The sequence below is a fragment of the Mandrillus leucophaeus genome, unplaced genomic scaffold, assembly GCF_000951045.1.
Source record: "Mandrillus leucophaeus isolate KB7577 unplaced genomic scaffold, Mleu.le_1.0 Scaffold35, whole genome shotgun sequence".
Taxonomy (NCBI): Eukaryota; Metazoa; Chordata; class Mammalia; order Primates; family Cercopithecidae; genus Mandrillus; species Mandrillus leucophaeus.
The window spans coordinates 1,795,861-1,815,291 of record NW_012103698.1 but is presented as its reverse complement, the minus strand read 5'-3'; the positions used below and the strand labels follow the sequence as shown (position 1 = coordinate 1,815,291).

The 19,431-nt window shown below is 55.4% G+C and overlaps 2 protein-coding genes across 2 annotated transcripts in view; both read right to left on the bottom strand.

Moving 5' to 3' along the window:
* The window catches only part of SPTBN5 (spectrin, beta, non-erythrocytic 5), a 45,774-nt gene extending 35,003 nt beyond the window's left edge, over positions 1-10,771 (bottom strand). The window contains exons 1-10 of the mRNA XM_011989335.1: positions 10,556-10,771; positions 10,168-10,335; positions 7,338-7,454; positions 5,232-5,389; positions 4,500-4,728; positions 3,021-3,652; positions 961-1,099; positions 608-840; positions 201-354; positions 8-87 (exon numbers count right to left, since the gene is read on the bottom strand). Coding sequence (XP_011844725.1) covers positions 8-87; positions 201-354; positions 608-840; positions 961-1,099; positions 3,021-3,652; positions 4,500-4,728; positions 5,232-5,389; positions 7,338-7,454; positions 10,168-10,335; positions 10,556-10,771 — 2,126 coding nt within the window. The remainder of the gene's footprint in view (positions 1-7; positions 88-200; positions 355-607; positions 841-960; positions 1,100-3,020; positions 3,653-4,499; positions 4,729-5,231; positions 5,390-7,337; positions 7,455-10,167; positions 10,336-10,555) is intronic.
* Positions 10,772-16,516: 5,745 nt separating this feature from the next.
* Positions 16,517-19,431, bottom strand: part of EHD4 (EH-domain containing 4) — a 55,010-nt gene continuing 52,095 nt past the window's right edge. The window contains exon 5 of the mRNA XM_011989263.1: positions 16,517-18,239. Within this exon, the coding sequence (XP_011844653.1) occupies positions 17,703-18,239 (537 nt within the window). The 3' untranslated portion in view covers positions 16,517-17,702. The remainder of the gene's footprint in view (positions 18,240-19,431) is intronic.

Sequence of the window (19,431 nt, the reverse complement as noted above, 5' to 3'; positions counted from 1 at the left end):
CGGGGGCCTGCGGGCGCTGAGGTCGCGTCCCCTCCGCACGAGATCTACGCACACGGCCTGGTGGCGGTGGACCTCAGCTTCCAGGGCCTAGCGGCGGGCAGAGCAGGGGGCTCAGTGAAGGAAGAACAGGGGAGGGCCCGGGGGCCGAGAGGGAAGGGTGCAGCGCTAGCGACTGGCGGGCGTGCACGGGGAGCTGCCACCTTGTGTTTCTGCAGGGTGCCTGCGATCTGGCTGAGATCCCGGCCCAGGACCGCATTCCCCACCCGCTGTCCGCACTCCTTCAGCCAGGCTTCCTCCTCTTCACAGTTGCACAGGAACTCTGCCCGCTGTAGGGTCTGCTCCAGCAGGGCCCGCCTGAGGAAGAGTAGGGACCACTGAAGGACATGGGGAGTAGTGGGGCATGGGCAGTGGGTTCCCCTCAGGCGTTAGACACTCCCCTTAGGGTTTTTCTTTTCCCTGGATGACTCAACAGGTGAGACAGAGGCTTTGGAAGTGACGGTCAGTATGGAGAAAACTGCCAGGCCAACAGTACTTTAACCTGGGCAGGAGATAATTTGGGTTACAGAAAAGTTCTGGGAAAGGTGGAAGAGTTGGGGCAGTCTCTTACCGGGCCCTGACAAGAGCCACCAGGCTCTGGTGGAGCTGGACCAGTGTCTTGGCCTTGGCCTGCAGCACCTCCACACTGGTGCCCAGGGAGGAGTCCAGCTCTGCTGTCTGCTGGGCAAGATGGCTCACATGGGCTCCGTGGGCCGAGACTTGGGCCTCCAGCAGGTCATGCCTCTGCAACAGCTCCACCACTTCTGCCAGCTGCTGCCCACAGGCGGTGGACCTGGCCGGCCCCTGGCCAGAGATAAGTGGTCATTGCAGTGGCCCCAAAGTGCTGGGTTCCTCTGAGCACTGGCACTGGGGAAGTCCCCCCTCCTGCTGTGTTTCCCAAGGGCCTGCTGGTCCAGTGCCCACCTGCAGCTCCTCTAGCTGGTGGGAGGCAGCCTCCACCTCCTGCAGCAGGCTCAGCACAACCTGCATGTCTGCCACCTGCTTCCTCTGTCCCTGCAGACGCTGAAGGAGCCTCTGCCAGCGCAGGGTAACTTCCTCCTGCCTGGAGGACGTGAGAATAAGGGAGATCTCCTCTGGGTTGGGGCAGGGAAGCTACTTCAGGGTTCCCCGGTCCGTGATGGGGCTTGGGTGCCCTGGAGGAGTCTGACCTCTGTGGCTGGGGCAAGGCCTATGGACTCTGAGAGCATCCTGGCAGGGAGTGGGAGGGGCAGTGTGTCCTATCTTTGGACACATGCAGAGAAGCCAGAAGGAGGGCCTGGAAGGATCAGGCTGTCAGGGCCCCCTACCTTGCATGCAGTCCCCATCTCAGTTGATGAAAACTCCATCCTTCCAGGTGCCCAGACTAAAATCTTTTTTTTTTTTTTTGAGACAGAATCTGCTCTGTCACCCAGGCTGGAATGCAGTGGTGCAATCTTGGCTCACTGCAACCTCCACCTCCCAGGTTCAAGTGACTTTCCTGCCTCAGCCACCTGAGTAGCTGGGATTACAGGCATGGGCCACCATGCCTGGCTAATTTTTGTCTTTTCAGTAGAGATGGGTTTCACCATGTTGGCCAGGCTGCTCTCGAACTCCTGACCTCAGGTGATTCACTTGCCTTGGCCTCCCAAAGTGCTGAGATTGCAGGCGTGAGTCGCCCGGCCTGGCCTAACATCTTGATAACTCATTTTCTCACAGGCCACGTCTGATCTGTCTGCAAATTCTACTTGGCACTGTCTGCAAAATCTATCCAGAACCTCACCCCTTATCACCACTGCTGCTCCGTCCTGGATTACTGCAATAGCTTTGTAACTGGTGTCTCTGCTTCTGCCTCTGCCCCTTGGATCTATTCCCAACATGACATCCAGGTGAGCATCACAAAACAAATTTCAGATCGTGCCACTCCTCTGCTCAAGTCCTCCACTAATTTCCCATCTCTGAGTGAAAACCAAATCGTTACTGTACCTGCAAGGCCGGGCTTGATCTCCATCCCCACCCCTCACCCCTGTGCCCGCCTGACCTCAGCTCCTGCCACTTGTTCACTTTGGCCAACACTGGCCTTCAGGCTACTTTTCAAACCTGCTAGGCATGCGCTCGCCTGAAAGGACACTGCATTTGCTGTGTCCTCTGCCTAGAATACTCTGTCTCCCATGTCTGCATGGCCAGCTGCCCACTTCTTTCTGGTCTTTACTTGGAAGTCAACTTCCCAGTGAATCCCCTCTAGCGACTCAACCTTAGCACCTCATATTCCCCTATCCTCTTTATTGTTATTATTATAATTATTATTATTATTTTTTGGAGATGGAGTCTCGCTCTGTTGCCCAGGCTGGAGTGCAATGGTACCATCTCTGTTCATTGCAACCTCTGCCTCCCAGGTTCAAGCGATTCTCCTGCCTCAGCCTCCCGAGTAGGTGGGATTACAGGCACTCGCCACCATGCCTGGCTAATTTTTGTATTTTTTAGTAGAAATGGGGTTTCGCTATGTTGGCCAGGCTGTCTTGAGCTCTTGACCTCAGGTCATCCTCCTACTTCAGCCTCCCAAAGTGCTGGGATTACAGGCGTGAGCCACCGTACCCAGCCTCTCCTTTATTATTATTATTTCTTTATTACCACATGCTATGAATTGTTCTTATTTGTCTGTTTTCCTTAGTAGTGTGTAAGCTCATGAGGGAGGGAATTTTTGTTTGTCCTCTTCTCTACTAAATCTCCAGCAGCTAGCACAGTGTGTGGGATGTAGTAGACACTCAATCAATTCTTGTTTAGTGGATGAATCAGAGGCTACCTAGAAAGTGCTTTACCAATAGGGATGAATTACTGATGGTGGACTTGCAAGCATCACTGGGAGATAGATCTTTGTAGAGGGAGCCCTGAACCCATAAATCACCCCTCTCCTCTCTGGCACAGAATGGGCACATGACATGGAAGGATGGGGGTGTGGTAGGAGAGCCTCAGCCAGTTGTGAGGAGAGTTCATGTGCTGGGGCTCACCTGCGGGCCACATCTGCCCAGCTGTGGTACTGCTCCTGCTGGAGGATGTCTGCAATCTCAGCCAGGGCCTGGAAGCGCCCCTCCTGGGGCAGGATGCCAGCTTCCAGCATGCCCAGCCTCTGGATGGCTGCCTCCACCGTGGCCAGGCTGGCTGGCAGGGCTCTGGCCTGGTCCAGCACCTGCTCTGCATCCTTAAGGAAACTCTCCCGGAGAGCTGCCTTGCGCTGGAAGCGCCGGGCCAGGGTTTCTAGCCGCTCCAGCTGCAGTAGCCTCTGCTGCAGGGCCTGGCTCCTTGCGGCCTCTGCCCATTCCAGCCCTGCCCAGCACTGGGACAGCTCTGCAAGGCCCAGGCCCTCAGGAGGCAGGAAGAGCCTGCGGTTCTGGGCTTGGAGTGCTGTCTGTAGCCGGAAGAGCAGGGCCTCTGCAGCCCCTCGCTGCTGCAGCCGGGGTGGCTTCTCCTGGGTGCGGAAGATGGTGAACGCTGCCAGTAGCTGCCGCATGGCGGGCAGCGAATCTGGGAAATCCCGCGCCTCCAGCTGCGCCTGCTTCTCTGCAATCCAGCATAGCAGGTCGGCCACCAGCTGCTCGTACTGGGTCTGTAGCGCCTCTGTCTCCTGGAGCTGAAGCAGGATCTGGTGGAGGGCGTAGGAAAGGGTCAGGGTCCTTCTCGGGACAGGACCTGGAATGGACACTGAGTGCCAGCCAGAGTTCCCCAGGTGGGCTGTAAGCTACTTCTCTGAGCCGAAGATCCTTTGAAGTGGTGGTACCCCCACCCCGGAGAACTGGGTTTGCTTGCATTGCACACTCAGACCCAGGAGCTTGGGGCCCTCTCCATGACTGAGGGTGAGGCTATCCTGCCTTCCTCCTCTTGTTTTACCCATTTGGCCTCACTGGTGGGGGCTGAGGCCCTTCAGGCTGCTGTTCTTTTTCTAGGCCGCCTTTCCCTTCCCTGCACCCCCTACCCTGCAAAGCAGCTGACAGCCCTTGGCCTGTGTCCCCCCCACCCACACCCCAACTGAGATACCCACCCTGAGAAGAGCACTTCCAGGCCTCAGCCTCTGCCATCGTGTCCAGAGAGTAAGAAAGCCCCCCAGAAACATGAACTCTGTGTGGCCCCAGCCGGCAGAGCCTCTTCTGTGCCTGTCCTTGCAGAATCCTGGCTCTCTAAGCCTTTTAATCCCATTAGAAGCTTAATAGCCTGAGAGTCGGGGAGAAGGGAGAGGCCCAGGAGGGGCCATTCCTCCCCTGGCTTCCCTTGTATGCCAGGCACCATGCTGGGCCCATGACCTGTGCTCCCTGGAACACTCACAAGGGCCTTCTGTCATCCAGGCAGCATCATCTCCATGTGATAGAGGGTGCACAGTGAAGTTGGGTGACTTGGCCAAGGCCACGAAGCTAGTACGTGGCAGGGCAGGCTTCATGCTTAGGCCTGTCTGCCTCTGGAGCCCTTGCTCACCCCACCCCTCCTTTCTCCCCCACCTTAGTGAGTCTCCTCTGGACAGTCTGCCCCTGATGCAGGCGGGAGCAGTAGTGGTAGTAGAGGGAGACGTAGGTCATGATGGAGCGCTCATCTGGCTGTGTGGCTGCGACGTCCTCGGGGTCCAGCAGCTGAGCGATGCCCAGCTCCTGCTCAGCCACCAGGAAAGCAAAGGCAAGGTTGTGCAGTGGGCGGTCTGGACGCAGGGAGCTATAGTCCAACAGGTCTGGCCTGGAAAGAGAGCGAGAAGGGCTCTTCACCAGCAGGAACCTATTGCTTTCCTTTCAGTAGATTCTTAAATGCACTCATGCTTCTATTGGCCATTCACATCTTCTTGTGAATTCATTTTCCCAATAGTTATCTGAGGCCCTGCTGAAGGAGTAGGACTCTGATAGAGAAAGAGGAGGGTTCATTTGGCACAGGGACCAGGCTGGGGGGCTGGGGGAACCTCCAAAGGGCAAGTGCTGCCAGGGTGAAGAACATGAATAGAATTGAGGGGCACAGGAAGTGCAGAAGACTGGGGTCAAAGGTAAACTTGGCTAATCTCGTAGCATTGTCTAGGGAAGGGAAAGGGGCTAACCCAGAGCAGGGACTCAGACATCAGCCCCTTCTACATCTGTGTCCACTTTCCCTCCTTCAAGCCTAGAGATGTGGGACAATGGGCAGGCTGAGGACCCAAACCCAGGCGTCGTTGGCCAGTGGGCGGAGGCCTCCTGACGAGGGTGGGGTCACACCTGTGGGCATGGATGAGGGCATTGAAGCCCAGCCCATCGCTCCAGCTTCGGGAGAAATCGGTAATGTTCACGTTGGTGTAGCTGGCTGTCTTCCGCTGGCACCAGACCAGTAGGGCTTCCTTGGTGGACAACAGGGCTGCACTGGCCCCGAACTCCTCCTGGCAGGACAGGGCAGCGGGGTCACCATGCAAGGATGGGGTGGGGAGGCAGACAGCCTACAGGCTGTGGGAGAGGCAGGCTGGCCACAGCCAGATCCTGCTTCTCCCCGGCCCGGGGTCAGTGTGACTCTCCTCTCTTTAGAGTATTTGATTTTACCCAATTTCATCCACGGTGGGCAGGGGTTGGGGGTGAGAGCAACGGGCCTTCCAAAGAAGTGGAGCAAGGGAAAGCCGTCCCTGCAGAGGCGCTGGCTTTGCATGACCACAGGTGACCACACAGCAACAGCTCCCATTTTTTGAGCCCTCTGATGGGCCAGGTGCTGTGCTAACTGACCTCGGGCTCACGGGATTGTGGCTGGGTTTCATGAGACTGGGTCGCGTCACTGCAGGCTTTCTGTGAGCCAGGCCCGATGTTATGGGCTGGAGTGCAGTGGTGCGATCTCGGCTCATTGCAACCTCCGCCTCCCAGGTTCAAGCAATTCTCCTGCCTCAGCCTCCCTAGTAACTAGGGTGACAGGGACACACCACTATGCCTGGCTTTTTGTATTTTAGTAGACGAGGTTTCAGTATGTTGGCTAGGCTGGTCTCAAACTCCTGACCTCAAGTGATCCGCCTGCCTTAGCCTCCCAAAGTGCTAGGATTACAGGTGTTAGCCACCACGCCCAGCCTTACTTCCTGTTTATAAACTCAAAATATCAAGGTTCAGCAGGTTGCACTTCCCCTGCCCTCTGGGCCCCAGAGCTTGGGTAGGAAGGATGTGCATGGTGCCCACATGCCGGGGAGTGGAGTCTCAAGGCCCTGGGTCCTAGTGAGGTCAGGCCCCAGTACCCTGCATGGTGGGGCCAGGCTGGCAGATGGAACTAGGGAAAATGCTGGGATGGCTTGTGAGGGAGCAGGGCTAGCCTGAGCCCAAACACATCTGAGTCAGCAGCAAGCAGGGCCAGAGACGGTGCTGCTCCCAGGGGCCTAGGCTGCAGGGGGCACCTGAAACTGGCCAGGGGCCTGGGGAGGTGAGTATGGCTTCCTGAAAGGGCTTGAGGTCAGTTAGAAATCCATCCGCCCCTCCAGCCTTCAAATAGATGCTCAGCCCTGCAGACGCACAGTTCTCCTGCCCTCCTGGGGCTCAGGCCCTGAGTTTCCAGGCCGTCCTGGACTTGTGCCAGATGTGTGGCTTCTTTTCACGAGGGTTTCATTCTCCAGGTTGACTTTCCTTACCTACTAGAATTGAGTTTTAGGTGGCATTCTGGAAATCATGAAACTATGAAAAAGGATAAGTATAAGGACTCTTTTTTTTTTTTTTGAGACAGGGTCTCACTCTGTGACCCAGGCTGGAGTGCAGTGGTACGATCACGGCTCACCACACCCTCGACATCCTGAGCTCAGTTTATCTTCCCACCTGAGCCTCCCGAGAGCTGGGACTACAGGCCTGTGCCACGAAGAGTTTACAGTCTTTCTGATCCAGTGCGGGGGAAAGAGGTAGAATGGAGGAAGCGGGGGGCCACGAAAGAAACGCCGTCTTTGGTCTGCAGGGTGCCGGGGACTTTGTAAACCTCCAGAGCTGGGACTCCCTCCACACATTGCATTTCTCCCAACAGTACATTGTGGTATAAAGGAAGTTACAGAGCCTCAGTGCCACGTGGGGAGCAACACACAGGGGTGAAAGTGGGTGCTGGCAGTGACCGTGAACCCTCCCTAGTGAATGACTTGCCCAGACCTGGTTTGAAGCCCATGGCCCTGGCCCTCACTTTAGCATATTACAACGTTACAGTATCTCTGGTGTCCTGGGTTCTTCACCCATGGTTGAAGAGTGAATATTGACTTTGCAGTTTCCAAGATCTCCTATGGGAATCATAAAAGTTGCATGGAACTTCTCAGTCCCCAGGAGTCTGAGGTGAGGCGAGGGCTGGGCTGAGTCACCAGGTGCTGGGTGCTGGGGACTGAGCCATACCTTGTCCAAGGAGATATGGGAGATCTGGAAACGCAGAATGATGACCCAGATGAGTCCCAGGATGAGTGTCTGGTCTCCATCCACGATGTTCTCTGGCCCGATGAGTGGTATTGGCACCTGTGGGCACAGTTGGCTGGGCTAAGCCATGAAGCCCATGTCCAGAGAGGACTCAGTCACCAAAAGCTTAGGGTGCCAGCTGCGGGATGGGAGGGTCCTGGAATCTATCCTGCCCCAGCCGGGAGGTCTCCCAGGGAGAAGCCGGCAGGGGATAAGTCCAGGAAAGCAAAGGCGTCCCGCCTGGTTGGAGCCATGGCCTCAAGCCCACCTGGGTGAAACCCCAACCTGGTGAACTGGGCTGGGCCGCTAGAGCAGCAGGACCCCCTGTGTGTGGGCTACAGGTAGACCTGGGCCAAAATCAGTGGTTCAGCTACAGGGTTTGGAAATGAGGGGTCATAACAGTCAATGTGTGAGCCCAACAGACAATAGCAACTGTCCGCCTCCATCTCCCAGGGTGTCCTGGGATATCCGGGGGTGGCTGGGTCCCTGGGCTCACACCCAGATCTCAGCCTTCTTCATCTGTTCCAGCTCCAACACGGCCAGCTATAAATCCAGATTCCCAGGCTCCACCCAGTCAGACTGCCTTGGGCCAGAGCCTGAGAATTTGCACTTGAACAACACCTTGGGTGGCTCTTAAGTACACCAACGTTGAGACTCCTCTGCCCTACATCTTGCCACGTGGACAGGGAGGATGGGTGAGTCAAGGGGAGAACCCCGCAGGGTCTGGCCCCCAGCCCCCTCTGGCTGCATCTTCCTCTCTGTGGAACCACACAGCTCCAAGCCCATCGGATTCTTGTAGTTACGTGGGATTCTAAGCACAGGACTTCAGACCTTTGCACGGCCGTGCCTGCTGTCTGAAAGTATCCTCCCAGATAACTGCATGGCGATTCACCTCCCTGCCTTTGACTCTTCACGCAGATGTTGCCTAGCCTGACCACTTTATTTAACATAGAAACCTAAGGACTATTTCTCCCACCCAAATACACACTCTCGATCCCCTTGCCCTGCTCAAGTGAGGATCTTGACTTTGTTTTCTGATGTATCCTAGTGGAGTGGCACACAGCAGGGAATCAATCAGTAAGTACCGAATGGAGAAAGAAAAGGAGTGAGACGTTCCCTAAGACCTGAAGGGCAACTGGCTTCACCCAGCCACTACTAGCCCTGTGGGAGGAGCTGCAGCCCTGGGTGTCCCCCTGGGTAAGCTTTGGTATATCCGGCTGGTCGCTAAAGGATTCCACCCATGCTCCTGGGGTGGATTCCACCTGGCGTGTCAATCACCTTGCCTTAGAGTTGGAGCCTCTGGGGAGTGGGGTGTTTGTCTGCTCCTCCCAGCTCCTGAGAGCCTATCCTCCCGACTTCCTATTGAGTGATGTCACGCTGGTGACTTAAACTCACTGTGCTGGGGTATTAACGCCACAGGATCAGCGAATACAGCACACTGGAGCTTTTATTTCCCCCAGAGAATCATTTGTTAAACATTTACCAGCATACCGCTGATCTGGGTTCAATGAACCTGTCTCCCATTGAAGCCAGATGCCTCGAGGTGGGGGTCTGGGCTTTGTTTAGTGTAGCCCAGTGCCTGCATAGAATGCCCAGGGCATGGGAGCGTCTCCATAAGTGAGTGCATCCCTCATTCTGCCACACATTCCCTGTGTGTTTGCAACTCCCTCGTCCTTTCCAGACCATAGTTGCCTCCTATGTGTATGGAGACGAGGATGTCACCCTCAGAGGTATCAGTGACATGCTGTATATAAAGCTTGGGGAGAGCTGCCATGCCTCTGACAAAGGCTATGGAACTTACACCCTTCCCAGGTTCTTGGAGGGGAGATGACTGGCTCACAGGGTCACTGTCCCTGGATCAACTAGGGCCCAGCATTCTGCAGCTGGCAGAGTTCTGCTCTCTCACCTGCTCAGGACAGCGGTCGCTCCCCTTCCCTTTGCTTGGGTTTCTCTCCTCCCTGGCTTTCCTCCCACACACCAGTACCCCAGGAGGCTGGACAGAAGCTCCACTCCAGGACATAGTGATGGAAATGCACAGTCAGGCTCCGTCCAGCCAAGCCCAGCTCAGTGACTTCACAGCCTCCAGGGACAGCACCTCCAGGAGCCCTTGGTCTTCATGTTTCCTGGTTCCCAATGATCCCTTTGCTCCACCCCACCCCTGCACAGGCCCCTCACCCTGGCCATAAGGGTCCCTCTGTCCCTCGAGCTCCGGCTTCCTTTTAGCGGCCATCTCCTTGACCTGTCCCTTTCTTTCAGGTAACTCTGGCTCCCCTCATTTGCTGAGGCCTCCTCCCTCCTTCTCCAGGACAGGCCCTGCTCCTCTTCCCCACCCACCGTCTTAGTGTCCGCGTCTCTTCCCTCTGTTTCCCACTTGATGCCAGCCCACCATGGCCCCACATCTGGGCTCTGTTGGCCGGTTAACCATCGATCTTGCCTGGTAAATAATTCAGGGCCTCTGTTTTCTCATCTGCGAAATGAAAAGCCTAAGATTCTTTCGGCCTAGAATCCTGTGAGTCTCTCTTATGACAGAGTGACATTTTCCACCCCAGTAGGGACATGGATCGCTCCTGCCGCAGCCAGCTGGGTAAGTCAGGGGTGCTGTGCGAGGAGGGCTTGGCTTCTGCTCCTCTGTGTCCCAGCTGCTCCCCCTGTACTCAGGCCCCAGCTCCTCTGCTCTGCCCTGTGACCTGGCCCAGGAAAGGTGACCCAATAGTTCAGCCTGTCCCAGCTGCCTGCCCCAGCACCATCCCAGACCCCTTTCCCTGGGGCCCACCTTGGCCCTGAGGAAGGCCAGGGCTCGGCTGCTGTTCTCCAGGAAGTGCACGCGCAGGCGGCCCCGGCTGGGGGGTGGCAGGGCCTCCCCTGAGATAAGCTCCAGCAGCCGCAGGAGGTGGATGCCATCAGCCAGCTCTGTGTACAGGTTCCGGATCTTGATGCCCACCTGGGGAGGGGACGGCGGCAGGTATGGGGTCAGCCCAGCTTCACCTGTCCTCCCATCCTGGGACCTGAGAGGTGTGACCCAGAGCAGCTGCCTTGGAAGAAGGAGCTCTGGCCTCAGCTTGGCCTCAGGCAGATGACCCCACAGCTCGCCCCCGAGGGCCACTGGCCAGAGCTGGGGGCATGGTACGGGTGGGCTGTGGGTCACAGCTGGCCATACTCACCTGGCCGCACTGGAAGACGTTGTTGATCCACTTGGTGAAAGTCTTCTCCTGCATCTGCATGTGCCGGGCCTGCAGCTTGCGAATGTGGCCCGTCTCATACTGAGAGTCCACGGTGAGACTTGGACTGGGCGGGACCCGGAGGTTCGTGCTGGGCCTCCTGCTGCGGTGCCCTGCAGCTCCGAGGAGCTCCCGGGGACTCTGGGGCTGACCAGCCATCAGGCCTGCAGCCCTTTGGGGATGAGGAACTGCTGGACAGCCCCCTAAACCTGGAGGGCATGCAGGTTAGGGGATGATATGCCAGGGGCCTGGGGTCCTGCCTTGCCAGACTGTCCTCACATTTCATGGTGGTTGCAGCTTGGAGACCAGCCAGGTAAGGGCCAGTGCTTCTGATCCCCTGTGCTTGAATGTCCCAGGGTCCCCTTTGCCCCACCCCACCTTCCAGATTCTTCTTTCCAGAGCCCCTGCTGCCAGGTCCCTCTACCGCAGTGACTGGAGCAGGTGGAAGGAAGACAGGAAACTGCTTACCTTGGTGACGCCCGGGTCCTGTGGAGGTGAGCCTGCTGGATGGATGGAGATGGCAGATAGCAGGGGTTGTGCAGGGAGGGAGAGGGACATCAGGAGAGGCCGAGGCTGGAGTGCGACCGCACCACAGCCCTCCCCTTGAGCCAGCGTGCTGGGGTGACGGCACACAGGCGACATTGTCCTCCCACCTGCCACAGGGCGTGGCCCAGACTGGGAGGGGGTGGCTCAAGAATGCTCCAGGGCCATTGCCAGATGATCTCCTCCTTCATCATCCTCCTTTCTCCGCCAGCAACTTCCCCAACTCCAGGTGGGGGTCCTGGCTCCCAGGACGCAGAGGCCCTTGGGGTGGTCCTGCCACCCCGGGTTGGAGCTCTGTGGGGGTGCTGCAGTCTGCGTAGGAGGCACCAAAGGGCAGAGCCTCTGTGGGAAGCCTGTGGACGCACTTCCCAATCTGAGGCTGCCCTCTGTACCCTCGTGGGGCCTCTCTGTGAACACCCAGGGCAAGGGTATGAGGGAGCGTCCTGGGCCATGGTCTTCTCATTCACCCCCAGGGAACAGCCCATAGACTGAGGGCCTCACACACCCTGCGCTTGGCTTTCCAGGCCCTGCCAGAGGTGCAGCCTGCCAAGCCTGGGGCTGAAGGGTAGGCTCCCCGGAGGAAGGGGCGACCTGGAACTGCTGGGGCTGTGGAGTCTCCTCCAAAATGAGAGACATGGTGTTAACTCTGGGCTCCACAGAGCTGGCCATGACCCAGGGCTCGGAGGCAGGGGTGCACAGGGAGCTGGTGGGCGTCTATCCCTTCCTCCCCGAGCAGCCGTGGACTGCATGCCAGAGTGAAGGCAGGTTCTAATTCTGGTGGTCTCGCCCGCCTGTGGCTAAACTCAGGGTAGCAGTGTGGGCTGGGGTGCGTGTTTGTGGGTGTCTCCCAGTAGCCCCGGAGTCTGTGAAGCGACAGCCCACTCCTCAGGGAGGTGCTCCTGGCAGCCACAGCCCACAGTAAGACAGCAGCTGAGCCCGTCCTTGAGAGCTGGGCTAGGGAGTCACACCTGAACCGCCTGGGCCCACTGCAGGCAGTCAGGGGTGACGCTGAGAGGTGCCGTGGTCTCGGGTGGGGTGCAGCTCCCTACGTCTGAGAGACGCTTTCTCTCCTGCTGTCCTCTCCCTGCCAGGCCCCTCCTGCACCGGCTGGCTTCCAGACACCCTGCGCTCCTTCCTTGCTTTCAGCAGTTGCAGTGGTGGTCCTCCCGTGCGTCCCCCTTCTGCCCTCACTGCCCTGTGGGTCCTTGTCACCGACCCCCTAACTCGGCAGCCTAGGCACCACCACCCCGCACCTTTCCACAGTGCAGCTCTGCTCACGCCTGTGAAGCCTCCCACTGCCTGGGAAGGAAAACTCAGACTTGCCAGACCTTGCCTCAGCTAGGACTTTGAAGCCCGCCAGGTTACCTAACCAGGCCAGTCTGCCCGCCTCACTCTGGGTGCTCTCCATGGGCCACTCACCATTTCCCGAGCAGGACCAGAGCTCTCCTGCCCCAAGGCTGGGCTTCAGCTGTTCTTTCAGCTTCGAACGTCCCTTCCCACTCTCCATCATCCACATTCACCTGTCCTGTCTGACACAGTTAAAATCCTGTTTCTTCTAGAAACAACCTCATCCCACTCGCTCACCCTAGGGAGACTAGCTTGTTCCTTCTCCTAGTAAGACCCTCAACCTATGGAGTCCTGGGTGATGCTGTGAGCGCGGGAGGACGGACTGAACTGCGTGGTGCTTCGCACATAGTCCTCAACAGAGACTGGCATTTTGAAGTTGTTGGCGGGGGCTGTGGACTGCCTTTCTTCCTTTCTAACTCAACGGCAGCTAAAGCCACTGCACACAATGCAAGGACTGGCTCCTGTTTGACCATGTCTGATTGTAGCCCCTGGTGAAATGAGAACCCTGTGGGTCGGAACAAAGTTTGGATTATTTATGTGGCAAGTAACCAAAATCTCAAGTGAAACTGGTTTAAACAATATATTTTTATTATTTATTTACTTATTTATTTATCTATATTTAATTCTTTTTTAGAGACAGGGTCTTCTTATGTTGCTCAGGCTGGTCTTGAACTCCTGGCCTCAATGATATTCCCACTTCAGCCTCTCTAGTTGCTGGGATTATAGGTGTGAGCCACCATGCCTGGCTTAAACAGTATAAAGGGAATGCATTGGCCCACACAGTGGAAAAAATAAAATCTAGTAGGACTAGGACTTCAGGTGAAGTTTGATCCAGCAGCTCAAATGTCACCACAGGCCTGGATTCCTCTGGCCTTTCTCAAGGTCTCTTTCATTTTCATGCTCCACAAGGTGGCTTCTGCCAGGCTGACCTCCCTCCCCTGACCCCAGCAGCTCTGGACACCCCTCTCAATGCCATTTATATTGTTGCATCAATAGGCTCATTTCTATATACTGCAAGGTTCAGAGAAGAGAGAATCTCTCTCCCAAGAGTTGTAACAGAAGTCTGGGGGTCCTGGCTCTCATCAGCTTGAACAGGCCCACATGTCCACTCCTGAACCAGTATTTGTGACCAGGGGGATGTGGTCTATCTCATCCAAACCTCACTTGAAGTGAGGGTAGGAGGAGGAGTACTCTGCAAGGACTCTAGGTCTCAGCCACCAAAAAGGTAGATGGGTTGGTGGGAAAAGCCAGATGCCTACTACGGTGGTGGGCGGGGGAGGGCACACTGGCGAGGTGCGGCAAGAGGCAGGGGCAGTGCTGGCCAGGCAGGGGCTCCTCCCTAGCACGACTGGAGAAAGGACTCCTGTGAAGCGGCCACCTCCGTGAGTCCTTGCTGTCCTGGCTTCCAACCACTCTGAGGTGGGGCTTTCGTCTGCAGACCTGGCCTCTGCTGCCTGCCCTCTTCTGCCCCCACCCGATGGGGCTGCTTTCCTTCTGAAGCAGCCACATTTTGGGTTTTTCTCCACAGGAAGAGTTGGGGGTCACAGGCACACCCTCTCCCTAACTCTTCCCCCCCAGTTCAAACTGGATCCAGGGATCCACACTCTGCTCCGAGAGGCCAGCACGCAGCCACTGGAAAATGAGCCAGTGGGAGAGGCAGCTCCATGTGTACTGATCAGCAGACTGTGTCTTTTTGTTTGAAACTTCTAAATAAGATGACAAAAAGAAAAACAATGGAAGCACTGTGTGTTAACTGCATTGGTTAACCAACATTGGAACCCAATACACTCTTGTATTAGGCCCGCATTTACCTGAGTACTCAGTGGTTTTCTGTCCTAAGCATGCTCGCCTGCTACATCCCATGGAGGAAATAAACAGTGAAACACTTTCCTCATCTTGAAGGCAATCGTCTCAGGCATCCTCCAGGCATAATGAAGGGGGTGAGCGAGGGTGCGAGGCGGAAAGGTCCAGGCCGCAGCTGTGACTCCCGCGGGTGAACCACAGCCCCAAATCCAAAGACGCTCTTGCCACATCATGACAAGTGTTCAAAAGAGAACCAGGTCCAGCCCTGGAGAAATGAAACCAAAAGCCAACTGAAAGAATGACCCTCCCCCAAAAAGCGACCCTGCCCGCAGGCCATCCAAGTGCGGTGAGTTCGGACAAGAACTGACAGATGCTGCTGGGCCGGTGCAGGAGGTAGAAGCAGCAGTGGAAGGCTGTTGTGTGCTGCCCCTCCCTGGGAGCTGGGGAGATTCCCAAGTCTTAGTGCAGTGTTTCTTTACAAACGGGATCAGGAGACCCTCACTGGCAGGCTGACAACTTAGAAGCAGACTGTGGGAGCAATAGGCTGGAGTTTTCATTTTCCCTTTAAACTCAAGACCGGAAGGTTTGTGTTATGCGATACCATATGCTGTGTAGAAAACAGGGCCTCAGCTTCTTAGATGTTGTAGTTCTAGAGTTTAGGTACTTCCACCCTCCCTCCTATACATAAACACTCAGGGGAAGAGGTTCTTTGAAAATTGGGGTGGTGCAGGAAGGGCAACAGTGGCTGTGAGCAGGCCCCAGGGTCGGCCCTGCCGCCCTGCCGTGTGGGGTGGGGAGACCGCTGGTGGTGTGGACACATTCACAGAACTTTGTACTGGTCCTGGGAAGATACAAGTCCTCACTTGGTCACCATCCCTAATATTTTCCAGTGTTTTCTTTTCCAGTCAACTTTTCATGATGAATGACTTCATGTAAGAGGATATTAAGAAAAGTGGCCACATGATTTCCCTTTTTTTTTCTTTCTTTCCAAGAACATGACCAGGTGCCAGCAGGGAAAGGACCGCGCTGCCTGACGTCTCTCCCACCTGAGGGCGCAGAGGCAGGGAGATCACAGCGCCTGAGAGGCTTCCCTCCACGGAGAAATCGGAGACCTCAACCTGCTGCCCTCTAAAGCAGCTTTCTGTATCCAGACAAAACTTACATACGTACACGTTGTTTTAAAACGACATACTCATGTGACATACATGTATATAAATTCATGTTTATATATGACAATTGAGCAGGGTTAAAGAACAAGATAATTCTGGATGGAAAAATCAGCTTGCCTGGGCATCTCTAAGCCTTTGGTCAAGTGAATTCCCTCTTCCCTTCCTCAGTTTACCCTTTGGTGACCTGCACTGTGGTTGCAGACTTCAGGTGGTCCTCACGCATTTACAGAACTGTCTGCTTAGATTACAGCAGTTTGGGAGGCCGAGGCGGGTGGATCACGCGGTCAGGAGATGGAGACCATATTGACCAACATGGTAAAACCCCGTCTCTACTAAAATACAAAAATTAGCCAGGCGTGGTGGTGCGTGCCTGTTTTTCCAGCTACTTGGGAGGCTGAGACAGGGGAATCGCTTGAACCTGGGAGGCAGAGGTTGCAGTGAACCGAGATCATGCCACTGCACTCCAGCCTGGTGACAGAGTGAGACTCCGTCTCAAAATAAAAATAAAAATAAAAATAATAAAATGATAAATGGTTCTTTTCTATGTATCTAATGAATTTAAGTGCTTGCTAAGACTAAAAACCACATTATGCATTTCCTTCTCTTAAAACTAAATTATGTGGAAAGTAAGCTAGGGAGTGTGAGGGTGGGCATCTGGATATAAATGCTTCTCCCAAGTCAAGATCTTCTCTTCTATCTGTGCCTTTGACCCTGTCACCAAAGGCAGGTGACAGAAAAAAAAATTATGTGACTTTTGGAAGACTCGGTGGGACGGTTCTGATTTCACTCACTTCTGGTGCCCCGTACCATGTGGCTGTCGCTGTTTTGTGTCTCTTCCTGCATAAATAATGGTGGATGGCACCTACCTCCCCAAGTTGGTGCCCACAGAGGGGGAGGCACCTCTACCTGACACAGTTGTCTCAGCAGCGGTCCAGAGAGGTTTACTCAGGGGATTTGGGGAGAGCACACTCTGGGGCCAAAGTACAGGTATGTGCCCGAATCCTGCCTCATGACAGGCATTCATGATACGAACCACACAGCCTTTAAAGAAAAGCTTTTATATGAAAGGTTCCATTCTGTTTCTGTATAAAGGGCTTTTATCCTGTAAGAAAAAAAAAAACAACCCTAAATATAATAAATGCCTGTTTTCTACAAAAACAATGTCTAACTCTGGGTGGACTGATCTCTTCTCAACAGCCCAGGGCAGGGCTGGTCCCTCATTCACCTGTGTCCACAGGGCCGAGGACACTGCACACACTAGGACAGGATTTGGCTGAATTTAAATCCTGCCACCCACCAAGGAGACTTGGGGATATTTACTGGTTGAGGGCCACACTGAACAATCACTGCAGAGAACCACCTCTTTTCCTTACTGTAGTTTAAGTATGATACGTGGGTTTTGCTATTACTTACTGGAAAAACTAGTAAGAAAAGCTCATCTTCAGGCTTCAATGTGATTTGACGTGCAAACGGGAAGTTTTGCCAGGGGTTAATAAAGGTTGTGAGTTCCAAATTCCTAGCCGAATATGGCTTTGCTGGAAAGCCCCCTGGAGGGGAGGCTGGGAGGGCTGACCAGGTGGTCATCGGGGCAGTGGGACGGATGCACGCTGGGGCCTGGCTGCCTGCTCTGCAGAATGGATGGGGGATCCACAGTGCATCCCCCTTCCAAGCCCAGGAGACATCTGTCGCCTTCTCTTTGGTAGACAGTCTGGAGACAGCAGAAACCCTCTGCTCTGTTTTTTGCCACTCTAAATATAGCAGAAAACAAAATAAAATAAATAAGATAATCTTTGCTGCCTCCTGGTGCCCTCTGAGGGCCAGACAGCTGCTCCAGAGTCGTTCACGAGAACGAACAGCCCAGGCAGCCTGAAGACCCGGCTGCTCCGCGTAAGCCCCAGCTCCCTTCCTGGGGTTCCTGGGACGCACCAGGCCCATCCCCATGCGTGCTCCAGGCAGATTCTGAGGACTCTTTGGACAATTTCTCTTTCTTCTCAACCATTCAATCTCCTAATCCACCCTCCTACCCCCAATATTTTCATAGAAACAAAGGGAATTTTGGAGGTGAAAGAAGTCATCTAGTTTCCAGTGTTCACCCTCCCTGTTCTACAGATGGGGAAACTGAGGCATAGAGAGGGCAGTGCCTTGCCCAAGGTCCTTCGGTGAGTCAGTGGCGGAGCAGGCCTGAGGCCCGGGTCCTCCAGTTCCTGCCCCGTTCTGCGGCCCGCCCCTCAGTCGGCCTTGGGCAGGGACTTCCTGTGCGAGGGTGGCACGAGGTGGGGGGGCAGGCTGCTGGGCAGCTCGTAGCCATCGAGCTTGATCTTGATGAGGTGCTTGGCCAGCGCGAACTCCTCCTCGTCCAGCATGCCATCGCAGTCGCAGTCGGCCAGCTTCCAGATCTTGCCCAGGACGCTGTTGGGCAGCTTGGAGGTCACCATCTCCTTCTTGGCGTTGACACCCGATATCTTGCCATTGATGGGCGACAGAGTGTAGAAGAGCTCATCATAGACGGGCTTGTCTTTGGCCACGACCCACTCCTCCTCGTCGGCGCCCTCCTTGGCGCCCTCCCCGTAGCCCTGGTTGAAGGGGCCCTCCGTGGTGCCGTCGAAGGCGCCGCCCTGCACCAGCTGCGTGGGCGTGCTCATCTCCTCCTGGCTGATGAGGTTCATGAGGGGCGAGATCTTGTTGCTCAGCATGTTGTCCACTGCCTCGATCAGCTTGGGCTTCAGCGAGTGGAATTTGGTGAAGTCGTAGTTCTCAAGCTGTTCCTGCAGAAGGACAAACCACAGGATGGGTTACATGCGGTCTCTTCAGGGGGAAACAGCTGGGGGCCGTTGGAGGGAGACTAATTCTGCCCCGGGCAGACGCCCACCACGCACTACTCAGGAGTGCATTCTTTGGGAGCTTCCCATATCCAAGTGTACCAGATATAGGAGCGGTTTTTTGGGAACAAGAAACAGGTGTTTTCCTACGTCAGCCAATCTCGGCTGGTGGCCGCACGAGCAACAGCAACCTCCGAGGACTCTGAGAAACCTTCTTTCACCTGCCTTTTTAAAATGCTCTAGAGTTAGTATTCTATTTCTCAAGGGATTTCACCACACACTTCAGCCGATCTTCACAGCAATCCTGGGAGGAAGGAGGGGCAGGCATTTAGAACCCCATTTTCCAGGGAGCTGTGAGGGGCTGTCTGGCAGAGGCAAGGCAGAGTCCCTGTCTCCTGGCTCTTCACTAATGCTCTCTGAGCGGGAACACAGAGCTGTGACAGAAGGACTGTATTTACATAAAACAATTAATTAAGTACCTTGTTTTCAGAGCACCTAAAAAATGTAGTTTAGGACGCCTTCTCAGTGGCTCTAACCTCTCATGAATGAGCTGAGGGGTCTACTCAACAGGAACCCTGTAGGACCAGCCCCACCAAGCACGGCCTGACCAGGAGCACCCACGCTACCCCAGGAAGGTATCGAGGCAGGGCCATGGAGACCTTGCACATAAAAAATAATCATCACGGATCCACTGTCATCTCAAAAATATGGACAAGTAAGCAAAAGCTGGAACTTGTAAGAGCAGGGAGTAGGGCTGGGGAGCCCGAGGGAATACACGTAGCCAGTAGGCCTGAGTATCACTGGCCAGGTCAGGACAGGTCTTAGCTCCACCTGTTGAGCGAGGCAGCCTGTCAGCCCACAGAGCAGCAGAAGCACAGGCTCTAGAGGGGGCCTGGCAAACATGACTGCCCACCCAGGCTGGGGCAGACTACAGGATGCCACAGAGGCTCTGTGGACGGCACTGTAGAAAATGACCTTCCTACCTTGGTTCTCCTTGGTTACTCCATCCATCCGTCCATCCATCCACCTGTCCAATCAACCCTCCATCTAACCATCCATCCATTCAATCAACCCTCCATCCATCCATTCAGCCAACAATTCATCCATCCACCCACCCACCTGCCCAACTTTTATTTGT